The following is a 26,259-nucleotide window of genomic DNA, read 5'->3' on the forward strand; positions in this document are numbered from 1 at the left end:
AAATTAAAGAACAAACAAACTCAAAGGAAGCAAGATTAAGCAACTAGTCGTTTTGCCCTAAGTGGAAGCTTGAAACATATGAAATTTCCAAGCCACTTCCACTAGTACTACACGTGAGTGAGCTACCAAGGGTTAGATATACCTGACCAGCTTCTTAATACTCCCTCCAAGCTTTACAAAATTGATTTAAAATACAAAAGAAATTTGCAAAAATTTAAACTACACTAGAAAACAATTTATGGCGGCTTTAGTGACCAATTAGTGACGGATTTGTTGTCCAATTTTTCTAACACTTGTTTAAGTGTTTCAATCCTCCACTATTATTTGTTTTTGCTTGCTCCTGGACCCTGCACAAAGAACACAACAATGTGATTAATGTAGGCTGCTCACAAGGTTAAGGGAATGATCACTCTTGTGAAGGTAGTTTAGGAAAAGTTTGGTCACCAAATTAGGTCAAATTTTGTAGTCTTAATGTCCAAATCTTTTCCTACTCTTTGTTGAGTCAATGCTTGATCCTTAAGCAATGATTTGAGGCCACTTCCAGCACAGAATGATTATTGAAAGAAAACAAAACAAGCAACAAAAGCACAATTTAAGAAACTTATACCAAAATTTGAAGATTAAGGTGTTTATGACAAGACTCAAAGATGTCCAACAAAGAAAGCTGAAAAATAAGACTCCAATGAAAGCTAGCACACAGTAAGGAAAGCTCCTAGATAGGTACTAGAGTAGATTATCAAAACAACAAAAATTTTTTGAAGGAATTTGAACAAGTACACACAAATTAGTAGTCCAAAGAAGACATGGAATCAAGTGTATTTTCTTATTTTTGCTCTTCTCGGCTTTTCCTCTTTAAAATGCTTTATATATTTTTTTTATACTTTTCTTTTCCTGAATTCAAGTTGATATTCCAGAGAAGACACTTGCCTTTTGTTTTCAAATTTTTCACAATTCCAAAGTATTAAAAACAAGACTACTAGATAGACAAAATTTCAAGTGAATTTGATGTAACTAGTGCACTAGTTTTTAGGTTTTTAATTGGATTCTTTGTTCACTTTTTTTTTAAATTTTTGAGACAAAATGCTCTGTATTTTCTCTGTTTTTCAGCAACTATACTTTTAAAATTTGAATCCAAAAGAGATAGTGCACTAGAAGTAGGATTAAACACTTGAAATTTTAAGCAACACAAAATTTTTTAAAGAATTTTCAATAGAAAGTGATTTGAAAACTTAAGTACACAATGGAAACCTAACTCTAAAGAAATTTGCTAGAACTAATAGCAAATTATGAACTCAATAAAGTAAAATAAAAAGCACATATAGGTAGGCAAAAGAGTAAGCAAACCGAGACCAAAATATGACCAAACAACTCACAAGAAAACTAGGTTAAACATGCTATTCAAGGAATTTTCAACATATAAGGACTAAACACAAACTACTAGGACAAAACAAGGATTCAAAACCAAAATCTAATGCAAATGTATGAGGTCCAATCACGGACACATGCAAGGAATGGAGAGACTCAAATAAAAGCAAAATAAGCACAAGCAAATAGGTCCTAAAACATGTTGATTGTGGAAGAATTCAAAACAATCAAACAATGGATCTATGGAACACAAATAATCAAAACAAATAGATCCAAATAGAAAACTCAAGCAAGACACAAGAATACACAAAGAACAACAAGACCACGGACACACAAAAATGAAGAACACTTATCTCCTTGAAAACCAAGCTCTGATACCAAAAATGATGGAGAAGGTAGGAGGAATGATTGTAGTTCTTCTCCTTAGCTTCTCCTAGGCTCAGATCTTCTTCAAAGGAGCTTGCAACCGAATGGAATGGTGACTAGAATTGGAGGAATTCTCGGAGGAACAAAGGCCTAAGCCTTGGATGGAAGTATCTAAGCTTAAGGAGCAATGGATTGCTCACTTCAAAAGGAAGGAAGAAGATGAACTTCTAGGGTTTTGAAGAGGAATTCTCTCGGTGACTTTGAAGGGGAAACTCGGCAATAATGCTCTCAAATTTCATTAAGTTCAAAGTGTTTACAAATTTGAAGTAAGGAGGCTTATATGCTTCACGGAACTAGGGTCATTGGTGCCAATGTGAAGGGTTCACATGTGGCGCCAAGTTTTGAAATTCAAATTTCAAAATTTGAATTTCAAAACTTAAGTCACATGTCTCATCCGGTTCTCATTAGTGCTAATGCATTTAGGGTTGCATTTTGAGTCACACATGTTCAGCCAAGGTGGCACCAAACATGTGACCCAAAATTCAACTTAAATGCATCCTAAATTAAACCTAGTTTACCCTAATTCAAATAAACTAGTAATCCTCCTTAAAACCTAATATAATGACCTAAATACAATGGTCAATCAAATACAATGAATGGGAAGAATTACAAGAATGAAAATGAGCCCAATATTGGGTACCAAAAGCCCAAAGGCCCATGAAGCCCAAAATTAGGCACAATAAGCCTATGGCCCAAAAATGCTACTCTATGTGGTCCAAAATACAAGACCAAAATATGTGAAACCTATACTAATATAATATGTACAAAATATAAGAAAAATGGATTTATTAAGAGATGGCCATGTGAAGCTCAAATTGGGCCTTCCAGGCCCATCGGGCCCATTGGGCCTTGACTGGCCCAAACCTTCATGTCTAGCCAACTCCTCTTGGCTCCTTCAATGTGTCATCCCTTGCCTTCCTAGGCATGATTCCATCATCTTTAATCATTCACATGCATAGGACAAAATAGGGAAACAAACCCAAAAAAAAAAAAAAAAGCTTGACTAGAAAAAGGAGTAGTTGAAATTCTAGTTCATGAAGTAGAAATGCATAATGCGATGCAGTCCCATAAACACTTGTTATTGATTGAAGAATAATCTCAAGAAAAAAAAAAAGAAGAATATGCCAAGAACATGAAATGAAAAAAAAAAAAGAGAGAGAGAAGAATAATCACTAGAAAACTGTTAACAGGGGAAAAGAAAAAAAATAGTAATTGTCATGTCTCCCTTCTCTCTCCTCACCTATAACCAAGATTGAAAAGCAGTTACTTCGAGAATGGTCTAGAACATCTCACCTATCAACTCATTCAAAAATCAAATAATTACTTATAAAAATGGCGTAAATTGTTAATTTGTGCATAATAAGTTTCAATCCCCGATGCAAGTCTATTCAATTTCAAGCTAAACGATCGACCTTAACATGGGCAACAAATGTGGCAAACTGAGCAACACTTACAACTCTTTCTCTCTAAAAGGCTCATAGCTCAAGGGCTTAAGCATTGTCCGAACCATGCTTAACCAAGCCCAACAATTCTTGTTAGCTTGCTCAAAATGGGCCTCCTAGCCAAGCTCATGAGGTAGATATTAGGCAAAATCCTAATCTCTTACTTCCTATCAATTAATAATTATCTCCTAAGATCTTGAGATATGATGAATCATTCTATCTCTACATAATTGGTAAGAGACAATAACATTATTCGTTATAAAAAAAAAATTCTACTTAACCATAACAATCACTTATCTATATAAGGGACATTATTTATCATTATAATCTCTTGTATTCTATAACTTAGATTCCCTCAAAATTGAATATTGGAGTCTCCTTATAGGTGTCCTCCACTACCAGTCTTAGAGGGCGAAAGCCACCAAGCACACCGGAACACTAGTAAATTCAGGTGACAACATCAATATTATTAATCTCTATCATAAACAAATATACATACAATTTAAAAATATATATATTATCTGTAGTGAATCATTTATATCAATTTATAAATTAATAAAACTTTATATTGTAAAAGTTCCAAGAAATGCAAACAAACTATACTTAAAATCCTAGTATTGATAGTTGCTCAAATTATTATTATTTTTGTATAATACTATTAGTATGTTTTACCTGTTCAAGTCATAAAATCAATATTCAAACTTTATTCAAAAGAAAATCAATACTCAAAACCCACTTTAATCGCTTGATGCAGCCACCTATTATAGCTTAATTTGTGATGCCCCTTTCTTTACTATTAAGAAAAAATGCATTCTATCCTCACAACTTTTGCAGCCTATGATTGAGTGGAATGATATTAGTTTCCCAACTTGACCACTTAGAACCTAATTGCGGGCTATCATATGAGTTAGGCAATTATGGAGTTAAGAGTCACTAATTAACACCGTATTTATTTTAATAGTTCAATTAATGTATCTTTTACAGAAAATAAAACAATTTTATTTGAGGTAAATAAGAGTAATATAAATGAATTTTTTTTTGTCTAAATATTTAACAGCTATATATTTAGAACTTGAAGCTATTAATTAAGTTAGAATAACTTAATTTGTGTCAATAGATTTACGTGATTATTAATATTAACAACACTCACACACACACACACACACACACATATATATATATATATATATATATATATATATATATTATAAAGAGAGATATATTTATTGTAGGAGTAAGTTTATCTAAATTTACTCTGTTCAATAACTCATATTTTATATTAAATTTCAACAATCCAACTGTTGAATTAAAAATTCTTAATGTATAAATCAAGCTTGCAATTTTTTAAAAAAAATTTGAAAATCATTTGATACTTTATTTCATTAATTTAAACTGACGAATAATTATAAAAATATTTTATACATTGATTTAAATAAATTAAATAAATTATCAATGGTTTTCAATTTTTTAAAAAACTTTGTACACTTGATTTATGCATTAAGTGTGACACCCTTACTACCCCAACACATATATAATATAATTTAATTAAGAAGAATAAACTTTCAAAGGGTTCGTAAAAGGGTTCACATAAAACTTCGAAATTGTTCTTTCTTCAATATAAGAAAATGATTGAAAAATAAAACTTGAAAGGTAAAATTTAAGAGTTTACAATTTTAAACACATTACAATACCAAATCCATATAAATATTCTGTCCTAGAAATCCTCTGCCCCGATGTCACATTATCAGAGCATTCCCATAATTTAACTGTTGGCATTCTAGATGCCACTCGTAGCCAGATCTTCTTCACCTAAAATATCCACAGTTTATACGGTGAGAAAAGAAAATATCTATATGCAAAGTACATACAAACACATCACAATATAATCTCATCATAATTCATTATTTAATAATATATATATATATATATATATATATATATATATATATATATATCAATCATTCATCATCTTCACATCTCAATTCACATTTAACATATCTCATTTCACATACATATCTCAATCCATCATAATCCACACCAATTATACAATTTACAACATCATTTCCATATTCATAATTCATGTCAGTCTTACAATTAACAATATCATTTTCAAATCCATAATTCACATCAATCTTACAATTAACACTATGCCAAGACCTCGCCACATCTGACACAAGTGATACAGGTTAATTGCCTCCCACACCAAACCAGGGTCACGCCCTCCCTGTAGCATCACTTACCCAGGGGCCGTGCCATCCCTAGTCATTAAGGAGTACGCTCGTCCCTGAAGCATCACCTACCCAGGGTTCGTATCATCCCTGATCATCCGGGAGTACGCTCGTCCCTGAAACATCAACTACCAGGGTTCGTATCATCCTTGATCCTTTAGTGTGAGGAACCACAATCAAATTACAATTCATACAATCTCTTGCAATTAACCCTATGCCAGGGCTGCCATAATCGACATAAGTGGTGTGTGTTAACTGTCTTACTCATCCCACACCATGCTAGGGTCACGCCCTCCCTGTAGCACCACTTACCCAGGGGCCGTGCCATCCCTAGTCACTGATGTGAGACACCATAATCACAATCATAATCACATTCATACAACATCTCATCTCATAATTCAAATTCACATCACGTACACAATTCCACCTCACATACACAACAGATAAGCCCAACAAAATAAGGGTTTACACATCCCTCAAGTAATTCACATCAAGATCATTCATTCTTATCAATCAATACAATAATAACATTCATAAATTAATATTATAAACAATGGAATTATCAATTTAATATAATTCAGCATAAACAGTAAAACCCTTAATTAAAACCTATCTCACAGGCACTTTTCTACAATTTCGTTCTCTCTCCCAGATCATCATTCTTACAAATTATTAGCATATTTATAATCCTCAACACATACCGAATCTAATGGTATAATTAATTCCTCAAACAGAAATAATTCAACTTTTCCAAAACCTAGCCTACAGGCACTTTTCTATAATTTTGTTCTCTCTCCCAGAGCATTATTTTTACAAATAATCATATATTCGTACTCCTAAGTTCATACAGAATCAAATAATGTCAATAATTTTTCAAACAGAAATAATTATAAAATTGCTCATAATCCTAAGGGTTCTTCTTCTACCCAATTTCCTCATGTAACTCCACATATAAATAATTTCTTTTCCCCCCATACCTGGATACATAGGAATACTCGGGCAGAACCTCCTCTTTTTCCTTAAATATGGATCGGAACTAAGACTGGAGCAGAACCTCATCCTCTGAGTTCCCCTTGGTCTTCAGAGAGAAGAAGAGGAACGAAAGAGAGAACAGAAGAGAAGAGAGAGTGAGAATGAGAGGTGTGTAGAAATAAGAGGATTTGAGGCCTATTTATAGGATTTTTCGCCCACCTACCACTACGGCCCGTTCCAAAATCGGAACGGCCCGTTCTGGGCCCTTCAAACCTACGTAAATTTTTCAACTGGAACGGCCCGTTCCCAAACCAGAACGGCCCGTTCTCAACCCCAACAGAACGGCCCGTTCTCCAAACCAGAACGGCTCGTTCTCCCTCTGGAACGGCCCGTTCTCCAAACCGGAACGGCCCGTTCTCTCTCCAGAACGGCCCGTTCTGCTTCTCAAATTTTGGGCCTTTAACTTATTCCAGAACGGCCCGTTTCACTTTTGAAACGGCCCGTTCTGGGCAACGAATTGGGCCTACGGCCCATTGAAAATTGGGCTGTTACATTAAGAACTATAAATTCAATGGTTGAATCATGGTTTTAAATTGCAGTTGTGGTCGCGGTTACAATTACTGCGGTTGCGGGTATTACGAGTATTGTGAAGCGGATTGCGGCTGTTGCGGTGTGAAATTATTAATTATTTGCAGTAAATATAAAAAAATTGTAACTATCGATATATGTTTTATTTTTAAAGATTTATACATTTTTATTCCTTTTTTTAACATTATTATTTTAATGAATAATTTAATTTATTTTAAAATTAATTTAAAAGTAAGAGAAACACAATAGTGGTTAGATTAATTCCCACTTAATATTTGTCATAATTTCTCAAAAGTAGATTGTCTCATTGACACAAATAAAAAACTTAAAAGTACACACATTTGGACAAATTTCAAATAGACAAGAAAGAAAAAAGGAAATGGCTTGACATAAAGTAATATGATTTCCCACAAGTTTCATTGTCATCAATTATCTGAGAAGCAATGCCACCCTTCAGAAATGCATTTCACTACAAGGAAAAATTATGAAATTTTTATTAATATTGTAAAACTATAAAAAACAAATTTTTTTTCACAAGTAAAAAATTATAATAATAAATTTTTAACTCACATGATACTTAATACCACATAGTAGAGTGACGAGGATGATCATAGCCTCCACTCTCGCTTTGGCTATCCCCTTGTGTGGCTCCTTGTCCAAAAACATAATCAAAAAATTCACCACTTTGTTGTTGATAATAAAGATCATTATAATTCATTGATGGTTGGTGGTATGAGGGAACTTGGTCACTTGCATATTGATTGTATGCATTAAAATAAGGATGTTGATAAATTGATGGTCGATAGTACCTTTGACTACTTTCTGAAGAATCATCAATATTAAAGTCACTAAAATTTTGTTCAATATGAGAAGATGAAGAATCTTGACATGACACATTTTGTTTATTTATTCCTCTTCTAACTTGTGAATTGTCTCTTCTATTATTACCTGAAAATGAACGATCAAGAGGAATCATACCTGGCATAGAAGTAGTGAAATCAATTACTAGATTTGTGTCACGCCTATTATATGGAATCTCTTGATATGGATCATTTTGTCTTTGTTCATCCTCATCATCCTCACCATCATTTTCTTTACCTTCAATATCAACACCATCATCACCACTATTATTACTTGGTGGGCTTAAGTCACCACCATCATTATCACTATCTCCACCTTCCACATCTTCATCATCTGTATCAATTCGAGGCAACCACTCTGAATTTTGAACTCCATCTAAAAGTGGATTTTCTCTTTCTTCTATCCATGGAGATAATGGATCATCTTCTCGAAATATATAATCAAGATTAATTAGATTGAAACTTGCTTTAATTTCTTCTTGACTTTTCCTCATTTGATGCCTCATTTTCAATTTCATGTTGTAATGTGTAAAGACAAGTTTTTGCAACTTTCTGTACTTAAGTCTATTCCTTGTCTTTGTATGAATATAGCTAAACGTACTCCAATTTCTTTCACAATTTGTGGCTGAAGTTGTTTGACTTAAAACTTTAATAGCCACACGTTGAAGTTCATTTGATCATCCATGTTTCTCTCTAATTTCATAATGACCTTTTTGGTCCCTTCAAATGTATCTCGATATACATCAGATCCATGTTCAACTCCATATTGAAATTGTGTATTAAGAAAATAACCTAAAAAATAAATAGCTAATCAATATGTATCTATAATTGTACGTATTAATGTATTGCTTTATATAATAAAAGTAAAATTATAATGACATACCAGCAGAATGAAGATTAGAATGCATGAATCTCCAACGCTTGTCAATTCTTTCTTGGTATTGAGAATAATAACGATAAATTTTTTGAATTGATTATTTTGCTCGATCAATTGCCTCATATATAAAACCCATTGTTGGTTTCTCATCACCATCAACTAGCCTCAAAACTTTTACTAAAGGCTCAAATGCCTTCAATATATCATTAGCCTTGCTCCAAAAATCATTGCCAATAACAAATTGTCTTGCTTTAAATGCCAATCCATTTTTGTCTCTTCCAAATTTAGATCGTCTAAATTCTTCAGAGTTGAACATGTTCCTCAAGCCTTGCTTTTGTTGCACAATTGCTTGAAGTTGTAAGAATTGTGTTGCAAATCAGGTAACACTAGGACGAACAATTTCTCTACCTCCAGTGTATTTTTTCATGAGATTTACAATCAATGTCTGATTGTAGATAAAAGTTGTTACTACTTTTGCATCACTTAATAACTTTTGCACATTCTTTTTTTTTCCTATATCCTCCAAACAAAGATCCAAACAATATGCTGCACATGCAGTCCAATATAAATGTTGTCTCTTTTCCATCAACTTTTGACTAGCTACTTTAAGTGTTTTTTCATTATCTGTAACAACTTGAATTACAAATTCTTCTCCCACTTCGTCCACAACCTTATCCAATAACTGAAAGTAGTAATCAGTATTTCTACTGTCAACACTAGAAGCATCAATAGATTTCAAGAAAATCGTTCCCTTGCTACAATACACTAGAAAATTCATAATATGTGTATGATTTACATTATCTGTCCAACCATCACACATTATTGTTACCCTTTTTTCCTTCCATGTAGTTTTCAACTTGCTTATCCATTCTTGCATGCTTTTATATTCAGCTTCTAAATACACATCAGAAACTTCATAAGGTGTAGGGCATTTAACTGATGGACCTACCTCAGTTGCTGCAATAATCAAATTATGCAACCATGGAGAATTTGATAAATTCATAGGTAAGTGTTCATAAATTATAAACTTGCTTACCGCTTCTCCGAGCTTTTTCTTTAATGTCTTCATAAGACCCCACCTGTTTTTGATTGTTTCATACTTTTACTTCTCACAAGATCCACATTTGTAGATCTTAAAGCAAAAGTAACATCTTCTTTTCTTGAAGTTTGACTAACACTCATGCGAGAGCTTCCACCTGATTCATAGATGTTATTAGATCCCTTCACTACTAGAAAAATTAATATTTGTGACGAATTTTGTGACGGAAAAAATAGCATCGCTAATAGTGACGCATTTTGTGAGGGAATTTTAAGTTTTGTGACGGACTAAAATTTATTGAATTTTGTGACGGAATATATTCCGTCTCGAAAAATCCGTCACAAATTTCGTCACTGAATCAAAAAAAAAAAAATTTGTGACGGATTTTGTGACGGAAAAATTTTCGTCTCTAAAAATTTGTCACAAATTTCATCGCTAAATAAAAAAAATGTTTGTGACGGATTTTGTGACGGAATGAACTTCGTTTCTAAAAAATCCGTCACAAATTTCGTCACTAAAATGAAAAAATTTAGTGACGGATTGTTCCCTCTCAAAATTCCGTCACAAATAGGTTAAAATATTTTGTGAAAAATTTGTGACAAATTGTTCCCTCTCAAAATATTAAATTTTATTTATGAAACTTTTATATTTAAGAATTATGCATAATTAAAGAAAATATGTTAAATTTTTTTTTAAAAAATAATAAAATTAAAAATATTTTATTTCATTAAAGGACTGAAAAAATTATGAAATTCATTTAATTAAACAAAAATTGTCAATTTTGAACATAAGAAACTAAGACATTCATTAAAAATATTTAAAAAAAAACTTGTGAAATTAAAAAAAAAAAAAATATTAATTTAATTTTGGCTTAATTACATTTTTGATCCCTCAAGTATTGTAATTGTGCAATTTTGATCCCTAAGATTTTAATTGGATAATTTTAGTCCCTAAAGGATTGTAATTGTGCAATTTTAGTCGTTTAATTTTTAATTGAACAATTATAGTCCCTCAAAAATCATAATTGTGCAATTTGAATCTCTCCCATTAAAAATTTAATAATTTTAAAATTTTAATATATATATATATATAATAATAATAATAATTTAAAATTATACAATTATTTGCTTATTTAAGTTAACATATACTATAATTTTTATTAATGTAACAAATGATATATATTTATTATTACTAAATAAATAAAATTTATATATTATTAATAATTTAATATTGCTAATAAATTAATATCAATAATATTTTTAGTATATTTATAGATAAATTGATAATTTGATAAATATAACTTAGTATATATTAATATACTTTTACAAAAATATAAATATAGTAGATAAGATATGTATATTTATATTTTTGTAAAAGTATATTAATATATAATAAGTTATATTTATCAAATTTTTAGTTTATGTATAAATATACTGATAATATTATTGATATTAATTTATGAATAATATTATAAATTAAAGTAAAGAAATTAGAAGTGTCAATTTATTTTTCTAAGTTATTGATTTCTTATTTTTTAGTTTAGTTGTTTATTGAAAAATATATTTCTAATTTCATAATTTTATAATTTTAAAGTGTAAATTTTTAGTTAAAAAATTAAAAGTTTCTTATTTTATGTTAATAAAATAATATCTTTTAATTTCTTTATTTTTATGTTTAAAAACAAACTTATAAATTAATATAATTTAGATTTAAAAGTGACAAGGATAATTTACAAGTTTTTAATTATTTTTTTAACTTTAATTATTTCTAAATGAAGGAAAAGAAGTAAGAAAACAAGAAATCTTGAAACCCTTCATTGAGTCATATCTAACAAATTATGAGAAACAATCTCACACTCTAGTGTATCAATTTTTATCAATACCATAGTACTTGGCTCAACCATGGCTTTGACAGTAACACATGGTCGTTATGAATTCGATTAACAAGAACATGGAGAGGTTGGGAACCTTATATCGAAGATTTAATTCGAATGAAAATGGAAAGTACTACTACTGTGATGAATTGGAATGCATATTCAATAAACCCTAAACACTTTGATTTTGAAATGCAAGAATTGCTTTGCTCCATCCTCTTTCAACCGTCAATAATTTATCTATTTTAAATTATGTCTTATTTTTATTATAAAAACCAACAAAACTGTAAAATTGGATAACCAACAAAACTACTACATGGAGGTTATTTTTTAATAAAGTGGAGATCGAAACCTTTGTATTTCTTTTATCTTTAGTTAAGTTATAAATAAATTTAAATTGATTTTTTTTAAAAAATGAGTAAACATGATTTAGATTAAAAAAAAAAGACTAAACATAATAATTTATTGTAGATTTTTTTTATAATTTTTTTTTGGAAAAAACTCAAATGAAATTGAATTTCCAAATAAAATATTAAAAATAACATAAATTTAGTTATTTAAATTTTTGTAATTAAAAAACCCATAAAAATTATATAAATTTCAAAATTCAAAATTAGGCTAATTTTAAAATTGAATTTATAATAAAATATGATTATATATTTAAATTTTTAAAAATGAATTTAGAAATTATTGAAATGACAATTTATATTTATGTTATTTTATATAAAAAAAATGAATTTGATAAATAGAAATATCTTAAGCGGGAAACTATCCCGCTATTCAATTTTCCCCCTTCCTCTCTTTCCCCCTGCTTGGGACTCCTTCATCAGCTCCACCACTCACATCCCTTTCCAATTCCGTGTCCGCGCCCTCCTCTTCGACAAAGCCTTTGCCTCTCTCTCCCTCAACCCTAACCCCTCCTTCCACCTCCTCAACCCTACCTACCTTCAATTGCACGCCGACGACGTCTACTTCACCCTCGACAACGCGCAACATGACTCTAAGGTCCTCCAAACAAAAACCCTACCTCTTCGCTTTCGCTTTCGCTTTCGCCGTTAATTTGCTTCTTCCTATATCACTTACATTCTTTTCTTTTTCTTCTAATTTCACGCAGAATCAATCCAAAGCCACCGGATCCAGGTACGTCGAATCTGAACTCCCTGAAACCTGGTACAATCAGGTTATTGATAAGCTTGGGCCGTGGGAAACTTGGAAGTGAGGGGAGTGGGACAGTGGTTGGGCCTGAGCAAGCGGCGAAGCTGGCGCAGAAGGCGGTGGCGCGGATCTTGTTGGGCGTGGGGTTTGAAGGTGCCATAGAAGCTTCTGTTGAGGACTTCTCTGAGGTGCTGAGAGAACGCATTTATAAAATAGGAACGAATCTGAGAGTGCTTGCTGATAGTTATAAGAAACAGTGCTCGGCCATTGAGCTTCTCAAGATGTTGCTTAAGACAGTGGGGTTTAGGTGAGTTTAAATTCTTCTTGGTTAACTGTTTAGTTTGGTGAAAATAAATTTATCTTTATCTTAGTTCTCCAGATGGCTTTTCTTGGCACCATGTTTGATTTTATTTTTCATTATTATGGCAGTGATTGTTTCTCTAATGCGTGGCAGCTTGACTGGTTGTTCACCTAGTGATCTGGTCAAACAAAGCTATTTCAGGTCCCTTCTATAACCTTTTAGATAGACATTTGATATATCAAGATATTACCCATGACTGGCAGATTGAGTTCCTTTTTTTTAATAGCAGTTCTACCAAATATAGGGTGTCCAATGGAATTATAGGTCTCCCTAATCATGTTTCCCAGGGTGTTGGTTGCCAGCTGAGGGGGCAGAATTGTTATGTTGAAGTAAGTCTTGGCTCCCCTAGATCTGGAACTGACAACACATTTCAGCCCAACAAAATTAGTGTTAGGAATTTACCCAAACTTCATGTTGTTGAGTCTCCTATTATGGGATGAAGTGATCACATAATAGGAGCTAACCACCAACCAAATCAGCTACATAGCAAACAAATCTCATTAAGTCACATGCTACTGTGCCTTGTCATCTTTGTTTTAAACTATTTTCTTTTTTCAACGGCCTCCTCTGTTTCATGTGCAATACAACCATCTTTGTTTTTTTAATTTGATCTTATTTTTGTTTTGGATACAAATTCTTACTTTATTAATTGTTGCCACCTAAACTACAGTTCTTGGTGCCACTTGAGCTGCAACAAATTTAGTTTTGTCAGATGAATTGTTATATGTGCATTCCATTGTGCTGTCATATGAACCATTATACTTAAATTCCTAGAAGACCCTGTAATTCATACTATATTAATGTGAAACATACAGATTTTGGTTGCAGAATTGGATGGGACCATCCCTGCCTGGTTCCTCTTCCTTTCACTGGTTTCTTGGACACTTGTATATTGCATTATAAGATTAAAATGCTTTATAGTGCTTGAATGGTTGTATTATGCTCAGATGCTGATATATAAATAAATCATTGGGAAGGCTGAATATAATTCTTTTAATGTTCTTGTCGGGAGCATGCTTGGTGATGCCCAACACGTTGAGGAGGTAAGGAGCTGCTTTAATCATCAAACTCTTTTGTGAGATTTTCAATTGGGTGCAATGTTTTATTGTCGGGAACCCCAAGTTCATCTGAATGTTTTATTTTAAATGACACCTGGTTTGTATGTTTGGTAACACTTTAATTGTGCAACACAATTTATTATTTAAGTTATTGTCTGCAGTTAGTGGTGTGCTATTTGATTTGGTTTTTTAAGTTATTGGTTGTATTGCCTTGACTTGACTTCAGTTTGCCTATTAAAAACTGTTTCAGGAAAAAGTAGGATCTGGCTTGTCTCTAGATCAAAAGTAGGGGAATCTTGATAATTCAGAAACTGGAATTGGTGAGTACCTAAGTTGCTGGAGTTTTGTTATTGTGTTTTTGTATTATTTATTCTATATATAGTTTTGAACCCACCCAGGCATGTAGTTTTGGTTGCAATAATTTATATATATTGTTCCTAGAATTTATTAAGTTTTACTTTTAGGTGTAATGTGTTGATGAAGTTATACTGTGCATTCATGTTCATAAGTAACATAGGAGGGAGTCAATATTGAACAAAGATATATTACTGAGAAGGTTTCTGATTTACTGAAGGTATTTATAACCTTTTTATCATTCAATTTTTATAATTATTACTGTTAGAGTTTTACTATATGAGAACATATGAATATAATATGTTGGACAATAGTAATGAGTTATTATATACAGTTGATTAATTGTACAAATTAAAAATGCAAGATCTTGAATCAATAATTGTTCCATTAACATACTATAAACGCATTTTTCAATGATTGTTTGCATCTGATAGGATTATATAGCACACTTAGTTACTTGTTATTAAATTTCAGAAGACAAATGTTATTGTTTAGTCCAGAATAATAGGCTCTGGTAATCGATTACAAGACTTGGTAATCGATTACAACGGTTTAGTTTCAAGTTGTAAAGTTTAAAATCAAATTTGAAATTTTCATCTTCTGGTAATCGATTACAAGATATGGGTATTCGATTACCAGAGAACCTTTTAATAAGTAAATTTCGAACATATGATTTTCATTTTCTAGTAATCGATTACATGTATAGGTAATCGATTACCAGACTCTTAAAAACAATGGTTTCCTCAAATTTAGTCATCAACAGTTAGTGAGGGATTCATCCCAGTTAGTGACGGATAAAATCCGTCGCAAATTGTGACGGAATTTTGGCGTCGCAAATTGTGACGGATTCTACTTAATTAAAGTCACAGTTTGTGATGAATTTAATCCCTCACAAATTGCGAGGGATTTAATCCCTCACAAATTGCGACGGATTTTTATTAATTTCTAAACATTTATTATTAGAAATTAGTGACGGAAATTATACTATTTGTGATGCCTTAATCCCGTCACTAATTGTGACGGAGAAAATAATCCGTCACTAAATATTTTGTGACGCCAAATTTTGTGACGGAATCATTTCCGTCACAAATTCCGTCACTAATTGATTTGTGACGGATTTTATCAAAATTAGTGACGGATTTGTTCCCTCTCTAATTTTAATTTTTCTAGTAGTGCTTTGTTTGTTGTCTGAATCGTTGTCTATCTTTCCACTCACGTTGTGATCTAATGCTTTGTTGCGAAGCTATCCTCATCTCCTTGTCACTATCTTCTTATCATCTTCTTTTAATCGAGATTCAAATTCTTCTTTTCTTTTTCTAAAGTCAATTTTCTTTTCTTTTTTATCTTTGAGAAGTTTCATCATATTCTCCCTAACAAATGACGTGACTCTTGGACAACCTGCTACTTGACCTTTATCATGTGCTATGTATTGCTTCAATCTTGTAATGCCACCCCTTATTATTTTTTGACAAAGTTTACATTGGACATTGTTGCGATTTCATGCTATAAGTACTCCAAAAGGCCACCCAATATCGTCGCTTGGAGCACCTTCTAGTATTCCTATAGGAAATTCTTCATTTGATGTCATTATGTGTATATATCTGTATAAAATTTTTAAAATATAATATCAATCAATAATTAAATTATATTTCAAACTTCAGAACAATGACTAATAAATTAACATAAAAAAAATAAATATAAACAACCTAATATTGATATACATATAATTAGGCTAAACATATTATTATATATAAAAATATTACAAAATATTCTAATAATCATTCACATCTATACTAATATATAAAGGGGATACCCTTTTCGATAACTACTTTGGTCTCCACATTTTTTTACCATTATACCCTTCTATTTTAAAAAATTAAAAAATTTTTTTTTATCAAATTTAAGAACTTAAAACTAATGGATTAATCATAACACCAACTAGATCAATATATTTTTATTAATTAATTTTTATTTTTAATAAAGACACAAAATATCTCGACCCTACTGATTAGAAAATAAAGAAAATATATTTAATACCATTTAATTTATACCTATGAAGATGCTTTAGAAAACTTGAAAGCTTAAGTTGGAAAATATCTAGCAAATATTTTCTTAACTATTAGAGATAATGATTTTTTTTGGTAACGAGAGATAATGGTTTTTAAATGAATGAGAAAGATTTATCTCCCTATTTATTCATTTTTTTTAATCTTTCTTTTTGATTTTGATCCTATGTGTCTTTTCCTCCCAAAAAATATGTACTGAAATTTGGAATCTATTAAAAGTTAGTTATTACATCTAATTAGGATAAGAATGATGTATTACATAGTTATAATTAAAATAAGTTAAAAAAATGATAAATTTAATAAAAGATATACATGTTATGTATCTTAAAAAATAACGAGAAAATCATTCTAAAACAATTCAAATTTCTTGTTGGTACTTTCTTCACTTTTTTGTTTACTAAATTAGTTCTGTTAAAATATGTTGAAGTTGATAAATTTTTTAACCCCATGAGTAAGAATGTCTTAATTGACTAACAAAAATACATTATTTTCTGTAAAAGTAAAATAAGTTGAGTTTAGTTTTTAAAATATGCTAATTCCATTTCGTTTAAATTAGATAATAATTATAATTATATTTTTTTAATTTACTATTACAATATTTGTATATTCGCTAGTGATTATCATGGTAGAAAATATTTACTAACAAAAATATTTTTTTTGTCATTTTACTGGCTAAACAATTTTTAATTGTATGAAGAATTTTGCAATAATAAAATAGAAAATCTGTTATTCTATTTTGTTATTAAAAAAATCTTAAAGATAGTAATAAAATAGAATACCAGATTTCTCATTTTATTGTTTCACAATAATTGAAACAATAAGAAAGTGTCCCTAAGAACCCTTTGGGCAAGTGAAAGCAATTCGAAGTAGGGCACGAGGTTCAATGGTTCAATGCTACATTAATAATAATAAATAATAATCTAATATAAAATTAAATATTAGAGATTCATGTTATTAAGATTGCCAACAACCCATACAAAGAGAAACATGGGTAAGAGGCAGAAAACTTACAATTAACAAGCAAACTTCCTCTTCTTGGTAGAGATACAAAGGGAGTTTTGAATGAAAGTGTAAGTTCTATGTTATTGTTTTTCACCTTTTAAGTCATTTTAAAGTTTGAACCATTATTGATCTACTGAAACGATTCTCTGTTCTCTTCTCTGAAAAGATTCCCGAAAGTTACTTTTTTTATTTTATAATAAAAAGTTACTTTTTTAAAACGATTATCTATTCCAACCTTCAAGTTGTCGTATTGCGGATTCAAAACAAAGGTGTTGTAGACGCAACACCGTTACGTTACAGAAAAATCTGTGATTTACGATCTCACCGGAATTGTGGTCCGATGCCATTGCAGACAAGGCCACAACTGCAAATATTGCAACCACAATGCGTGATGCGGTCCGCAATTTAAAACCCTGAGTTGAATACTTGAAATTTGATGTAGAACATAAAATATTGAACGAAATAAGTTTAAGTAAATTTACTCTTAAAAAAAATGAATCTCTCCTCTCTCTCTCTCTCTCTATATATATATATATATATATATATATATTTATTTATTTAAAGTACACTTATTTTATTTTCAAAGGAATAAACTTTTGTCACATTCATGGCTACAAAATAACATTGAAAATTTGAATCTCTAGCTAACAACAACTATTTGAAAAATTTAGCTATCTTAGAGACTGATCCTCAGAACTTTTAAACTCTTCCTCTAATTTTGCCACTATATCCAGATTGCAAATCATGGTAACTATCCCATAGCATTACACCTCCGTATTTAGGTGACCTAACTATAGGCAACAATTGATTTATGAGAGCACGAGGTGGCACAAAACCATCCTTAGCTGCATCATGTGAGGCAGGAAGTCCAACAAAGAACTTGCCAGCATTAATTGAAGTGGTCCACTGGTTCCATGCACTCTTGAACCCACTATGGTCCTTTGAGGTAAACTCACATTGAGGATTGTTGTAGAACTTGATCCAAACATAGTCAAAAATGTCAGTAGTAAGTGCCCCATGGAGTAAGTTATCTTGGAATGGACACTGTGGTGCAGCAGATAAGTAAAACTTTTTTCTAGAAGCAGCATAATGGTCATGCAGCCTATAAGCAAGTGCTGCATAGTGGAGTTCCCCACCTTCAATGTCAAAATCCACCCCATTCAACATGGCATTCCCAAAAGGCCTAGAGTTTGAGTTCCCTCCCAAGAAGTTGTCCCAAATGTAGTCTGCAACATGTCTAGCATCATCTGGGGATGACAAAGAGTAGGTGTTGGAGCCACCTCCAATGGAAAGCATAACCTTAGTCAATGGCATATTCAAGATTTTAAGTTAGTGGGATAAATTATTTTAAAATAATTAATAATTATATATTATTACCATACATAGATAAAGAAATAAAAATTAAAATCATAAAAATTTAATATATAACCTTAGTCAATGGCATATCCAACCAAGATTTTGAGTTAGTGGGATAAGTTATTTAAAAAAAATTAATAATTAATATTATTACCACATATCTATATAGACAAAGAAATAAAAAATAAAAGCAAACAAATTTAATTTATATATATAAATTTACTTACTTTGAAAGTAAATTTTATTATTCTATTCAATAATTCATATTTTATATTAAATTTTAACGATCAAACCGTTAAATTAAAAGTTCTTAATGTATACAAATGCTTAAAAAAATTTAAAAATTGTATATATGATACTTAATTATATAAATTCAAATCAACATATAAAATAATTTTATGATTTGCTATCATATGAATTAATGAAACAAAATATCAAATAATTTTTAAATTTTTTTAAAAATTTGTAAACTTGATCTATGTATTAAAAATTTTAATTTAACTGTTAGATTATTAAAATTTTATATAGAATATGAGTTGTTGAATAGGATAAGTCTATCAAGACTTACTCCAATAGTAAGTCTCACAATAACTCATAATATACATTAAATTTTAATGATCTAATCATTAATTCAAAAATTATTGATGCATTGATCAAGTCTAAAAAAATTTTAAAATTTAAAAATTGTTTGATATTTCGTTTTATTAATTTAATTAAGGATAAGTTATATATATATATATATATATATATATATATATATATATATAATTCTCTCACACTTTTTAAAATATTTTTTCAATCCTCTTTTTAATATTTCATATAGTTTTGGTGGGTTTTACTTCTAGATAAAGAGAGATTCATTAAATGAAAAGTACAACTTATCTAAATTTGTAATTTTTAATAAATTTCAGTCAATAATAAAGACAGAGTAATTAACACTCATTTAGATCATAACACTCAAAATAAAAAGACTTAATTGTAATTTTTGTCACTCATCTTTTATATTTTACAAATTTTGTCTTTTAACTTTCAAAAGTATATATTTTATTACATAACTTTCAAGATTCCATGGATTTTATTTCTCAATAATTAACCGTCAAATGTCATTAGTTCATTATTAGCATTACACATAGACCACTAATGTAACATGTTGACAACTAATGTGAGTTGTTGATATACATGCATACAATGACATGACATAATATAATATTTCAACGGTCAATATATCACATTAGTAATTAATATGTTATATTAACACGTGTCATATCAACAATCAACAAACGGTATTAAACAACCAATTAACAAAATGACAAAATTTATAAAATTGTAAAAATTAAATGGCAAAATGTTCAACTTCAAAAGTTAAGCAGCAAAATTTACAAAAATATAAAACATCGATGACAAAAAGTACAATTGAACTAAATAAAACTTATAAGAAGATCAAGAAACTTAGTAATAGATAATAGAAAGGAACAAAACAAATAAACTCAAGATATACCTTGGTGCCTCTCCTTTGGCATTTCTTGATGCTTTGGCCTAACCTTTTGCAACTGTTTGATGAAGAGTCACAATGGCCTGCTAGATTGATCTGAGGTTGGGTACCATTGCCAAAAGTTGAAAGGAATGCTATGTTCACAATTTGGAAGCGTCCTCTCCTGCATGTGCTTGTCAAACTTCCTTCACCTGCATTTTGGCCCCAGTAAACCACAAGGCTTCCTGCATTGGATTTTGAAAACAATGTCACTGAGATCCAAAGAAAAAGACACACAGCGTGTGGAATTCCGCTCCTCATAGCTTCTCAGTTGTGTAGTTGATGTTAAAATTGATTGCTGAAGTTCTCTATATATACACAATCGAATGTTACTCTCACCATCCCATAATAAATAAAAATAATTTTAAAATAAATGTTTTGTTAAATTTTTCAATGTAATATTAATTACTCATTTTTTTATTTAAACCGTTAATATATTATAAAGAAAGTGAGTTTAGTGTTTTATCCTTTTAGTAAAGATTAATTTTGTAAAATTATTATTATTTTTTTAATATATATTCTTTAATCTGTGTAAAATAATTTTAGATAACACTGGTTATTGCAAAAAAAAAAAAAAAAAAAGTAATGAAAAACCACAACATTTATTGTTCTCAACAATTTTCCTTGTTGGTTATAATTAATTTCTCACTGTTTTTTCTTTTTTGTCTTTGGCTTGGCTAGTCAACTGCCCCCAATAAAGAGGTTCCTCACACCGACAAAAAAAGAGAAAGGCATTGATTGAGTAAATGAATGTGTGGTCACGTACGTATATAGTACTAATTGTTAGACAGAGAATTGGTGGACATTAATAGCTTATTTCACACATAATAAAAGGGTAAATAAAAAATAAACAAATAATTTCGGTAAATATTGCCAATTTTTAGAGGAGCTTTTTTTTTTTCCTTCATGAATCTAAAATCAACGATCAATTAATAATTTAAATTTACATAAAGTGATATTTATTGACCAAATATTATTTTAATATTATGAGAGTTGATCTTAAAAATATCAAGTCAACAACGTATTTTAAAATAGATATTAGAACCATTAAGTCTTATAAGAGTTTTATTTATAAATATTTATTACCCTTTATAAATTTTAAAATAATATCATTTTTTAATAATATTATCGTTTACTTAAATTTTAATTAATTTATACACTTATAATTAATATGTATTTATTTTAGAGTAAACATGAAAATATATATATATATATATATATATATATATATATATATATATATATATAATAAGAGCCAAAATTATTCTATGAAAAACATAAAAATTTATTATGTTTCTTAATTTATATATAAAAATTTCAAATAACTCTTAAAAATTAATGAATATAATAGGTATGAGAGGTAATATAAGATGAGAGAAACAAATAAATTAAAATTATAAAAGGTTTTGAATTTGAAAATTTGTTTATTAATGCTCACTATGTATTATATGTTCTTATGTATAAAACGAATGTTTTAAATTTAATATTTTCTTTAAAAAATCCTTAAAGAATGTCTTAAAAAAATCCATAAAAAAATTAATGAGACTCATGAAAGCGATAAAACTCTTGTAAATTGCAATACATTAATAAAGAATAAAAATAAGTTCGTTCTATTTTAAATGTCTTGTGGGGATACGCAATTACACAGTAAACATATTCTCACTTGACTTATATATAAGTAAATAAAATAATTAAATAAATTTAATTTTCACAATTTAACATAAAATATATACTATATTTTTTAAAATATTTTTATTCATATTCATGATAAATAGTGTTATTACTTATTATTATAAGAATATTTTTAATTAAAAATATTAAATAAGATTTATTTAATTAAAATTTACTTATATTTCAATAAAAAAAATTTATACAAATTTTGTTTATATATAGATTCTGAGAAAATATTTTGGTGGGAAAGTGATGGGAGACTTTGACTATTAACAAAATAAAACTTAAAGATTAAAATGAAATTGAGTACAGTTATATATAGGAACTATCTATTTTAAATACTACCCTCTCTAAACATATACATATATACATATTATGTAAAAAATAACTAACTTTACTAAGATCAAGAAAGTTTATTAAATGTATTTAATTTTTTTACAATTTCACATTAAATGGAAATTACATCTTTTAAAGGTTAAAATGTTTTTTTTTAATTTTTATAGTTTCATAATTTAAAAATACTTTTTTAATTTATATTTATTTTAAAAAAATTTAGTCTCAATAGTTTAAGATAAATTTTTTTAGTCTTTATATTTTTATTTTTTTAATCCTTTTAATCTCTATCATTAATATTTATTAAATATATTTAATTTTTTACAATTTCACATAAAATAAAATTTACATATTTTAAAGGTTTAATTTTTTTTATAAATTTTTATAGTTTAATTTATTTTAAATTTTAATTCTTATAATTTAAAACTACATTTTTTTAATCTTTATATTTATTTTTAAAATCTTTTTTTTAATCTCAATAGTTTAAGATAAATTTTTTAGTCTTTATATTTATATTTTTTTAAATCTTTTTAGTTTCTATCGTTAATATTTTTGTAATATTATTTATTTTGTGTTAATGTGATAGGGGTATTTAATTTTGTGAGGATAAAAAAAATATCTTCACAATACATGTCACAAGTTAGAGTATAAAAGAAATACAAAACGTTGAGAAACCTAATTTATAATAACTAAAATAAAACAAATTCGATATCGAACACACAAAGTTAAATTAATACATCTATTACGTCAAGATAAAAGAGATAGCGTTACATAATTTTATTTTGTACCGTACTAAAAAAAAATTATCATAAACTATAAGAACTACAAGAAAAGTTGAACAAGATAAATATAGGGATTAAAATGTAAAATAAGTGTTATATGACTAAAAAAAATATTTTAACCTTTTGTAAATATTTTTAGTTATATTCACAATAAATAATGCTCTCATTTATTATCATGAAAATATTTTTTTATTAAAATTATTAAACAAAATTCACTTAATTAAAATTTGTTTATATTTCTATTGAAATAATTTAAACGTTTTTTTTCTTCTTGTATATACAAGTTCAGAGACAGTACAATTGTGTTTTTTTTTTCTCCTTACATGTGATAATCATTTTCAGTTTGGTGTCTATTCTTTAAGTTTTCTTGTCATTCCCATTGTCATAAATAAACCTATGAAATAAAAAAAAAAAAAAAAGTAAGAACGAAATATCAAAATTATTAAATGAAAAGGAAAAGGAAATGACATTTATTCAAATATTGGGAGATGCGATTTCATGCATTTACACAATAAACAAATAAAAATTATGAAATGAAAATGGAACGAAAATCAGACAACTCGAATCTTCTTTTATTTTAATTTTTTTTATTTCTCTTTTAAAATTTAACCTCAAATTTCATTCTCCCTTCTCCTTTCTCTATTTTTATTTTCTTGCTTTCTAAATTTAACCTACTTTTATTTTCGTTACCAAAAATTCTTTATATATATATGCGTTTCTTTATTTTTTTTATTCTCTTCCTTTTCAAATTTAATATCCAGTTGACTATAAGCGTTTTATTATCTTTATAAGTAGGTTAAATTATTTTCTTCTCTTAATTTATTTAATTTAGTTCCTTTATATTTAAATGACTTAATTTGGCCTCTTACTTTTTTAAAATGGTGTAATATGGTATTCGCATCCAATTAAAGATTAATGGCATTAAATATTTTTCTTCATGATACATATTATTTTTTTTATTATGTCACGGGTAAAAAAAAATTAATGTTTTTAAACTCAATTTGTAAAGACCCGCCATGGTTCCTACACTTAGTGGAATCACATTAATCTATTAGTGAACTAAAATAAAATATTAAACTGGATGACAGAATATACATATATGTAAGAAAAAATAAGAAAATAAATATTTACATACAAAATATTATACTATGCATATACAGTCATCCAAAATAATACTATCTTAGTGCCCGGTCAAGCACCAACAAAACAGGTACCCAAGAGGGTAACTCTGACACCAGGAACAAAATTCCACTCTCCGCAGCGGTCACCGTATCCAGCTCCAACCTAAACCTAATCTGCTCCCATACACGGTATGTGACACCCTTACTACCCCAACACATACATTGTAATAATGTAATTAAATTAAGAAAAATAAACTTTCAAAGTTGGTAAAAGGGTTCACATAAAAACCTTTAGAAACATTCTTCGATATCCAAAATATTTTGAAAATGAAACTTGGAAAATAAAATATAAGAGGTTATAAAATGTTTTCAAAATAATAAGTGCAACTCCATTTACAAATAAATTCCATGTCCTAGAAGTCCTCTTCCCTGATGTCACAATATCAGAGCATACCCATAACTCAACTGTTGGCATTCTAGATGCCACTCATAGCCGGATCTTCCTCACCTAAAACATCCACAAATTATACGGTGAGAAAAGAAAACATCTATATGAAAAGCACACAAGAAAAATCCACAATATCGTCTCATCATAACTCGTTACTTATTAAAGTATTTACAAGCATTTCTATCTATCCTAATTCTATCAATCACGCAACATCTTCACATCACAATTCACAATCACACCAATCCATCACAAATCTTGCGATTAACCCTATGCCAAGGTCACGCCTGTAGCATCTCCTGCTCGAGGTCGTGCCACCCCCGATATAAGCATTAATTGCCTCATACATCCCACCCTATGCCAAGGTCACGCCTGTAGCATCTCTTGCCCAAGGTCGTGCCACCCCCGACATAAGCATGAGAAATCACATATCCTACACTGTGACAAGGTCACGCCTGCAACATCTCTTGCTCGAGGTCGTGCCACCCCCGACATAAGCATGAGGAATCACCCATCCCATACTATGCCAAGGTCACGCCTGTAACATCTCTTGTCTAAGGTCATGCCACCCCTGGTCACAAGTGTGAGGAACCACAATCACATTCACATTCACATCCACATCCACATCCACATCCACATCTCAATTCCACAATACATCCACATCTCAAATCCACAATACATCCACATCCTCATCCACATCTCAATTCCACAATACACACACAATCCACACAAAATAGTGGTTCACATACCCCTCAAGGAATTCACCATGAATCCTCATCCTCATCTAGATCATCAATTTTACCAAATCATGTAATAATAATATTTATAAATTAATATAAAACTATATTAAATCGCCAATTTAATATAATCTTAACCCAAACAATAAAACCCCCAATTTTTCTGAAACCTAACTCACAGGAACTTTTCTACGATTTCGTTCTCTCTTCCAGATCATCATTTGTACAAATTAATCATATATTCATAATCCTTAACACATACAAAATCATATAAAATCAATAATTCTCCAAACAGAAATAATTATAAAATTACTCATAATCCTAAGGACTTCTCCTCTACCTAATTCCCTCATGTAACTCTACATATAAATAATCCCCTTTTCCCCCGTACCTGGATAAACAGTAGCTGAAACTAAGGATCTGGTTGATCTCCTCCGCTGGGTTCCCCTCGGTCTCCAAAGAGTGCAGAAGAAGAGAAGAGAGAAAAGAAGAAAAGAACTCAGAAAATGAGAGGTGTGCTTTTTGGGAGTGGCAAAGTGCTCTATTTATAGGCATCAGGCTTCGCCAGAACGGCCCGTTCCAAATCCGGAACGGCCCATTCTGGACCCTTAACTCAC

At 29.6% G+C, this 26,259-nt stretch overlaps 2 protein-coding genes and 1 long non-coding RNA gene across 3 annotated transcripts; 2 read left to right on the forward strand and 1 right to left on the reverse strand.

The window, feature by feature from the left end:
• Positions 1 to 12,568: 12,568 nt before the first annotated feature.
• LOC145953960 (uncharacterized) lies at positions 12,569 to 13,565 on the forward strand. The gene is made up of 2 exons (XM_083067701.1): positions 12,569 to 12,675; positions 12,785 to 13,565. Exons 1-2 carry the CDS (start codon positions 12,665 to 12,667, stop codon positions 13,134 to 13,136), a joined length of 363 nt encoding a protein of 120 aa, XP_082923827.1. The 5' UTR covers positions 12,569 to 12,664; the 3' UTR covers positions 13,137 to 13,565.
• Positions 13,566 to 14,368: 803 nt separating this feature from the next.
• On the forward strand, positions 14,369 to 14,812 carry LOC145953961 (uncharacterized). The gene is made up of 2 exons (XR_014431177.1): positions 14,369 to 14,564; positions 14,709 to 14,812. It is a non-coding gene; the product is annotated as an uncharacterized LOC145953961 (long non-coding RNA).
• Positions 14,813 to 18,235: 3,423 nt separating this feature from the next.
• LOC109817024 (basic endochitinase) lies at positions 18,236 to 20,849 on the reverse strand. The gene is made up of 2 exons (XM_083060730.1): positions 20,521 to 20,849; positions 18,236 to 18,965 (listed from the first exon to the last, which is right to left on the reverse strand). Exons 1-2 carry the CDS (start codon positions 20,812 to 20,814, stop codon positions 18,366 to 18,368), a joined length of 894 nt encoding a protein of 297 aa, XP_082916856.1. The 5' UTR covers positions 20,815 to 20,849; the 3' UTR covers positions 18,236 to 18,365.
• Positions 20,850 to 26,259: the final 5,410 nt, after the last annotated feature.

This window comes from Cajanus cajan, chromosome 1, assembly GCF_000230855.2.
Source record: "Cajanus cajan strain Asha chromosome 1, NIPB_CcT2T_4, whole genome shotgun sequence".
NCBI classification, from domain to species: domain Eukaryota; kingdom Viridiplantae; phylum Streptophyta; class Magnoliopsida; order Fabales; family Fabaceae; genus Cajanus; species Cajanus cajan.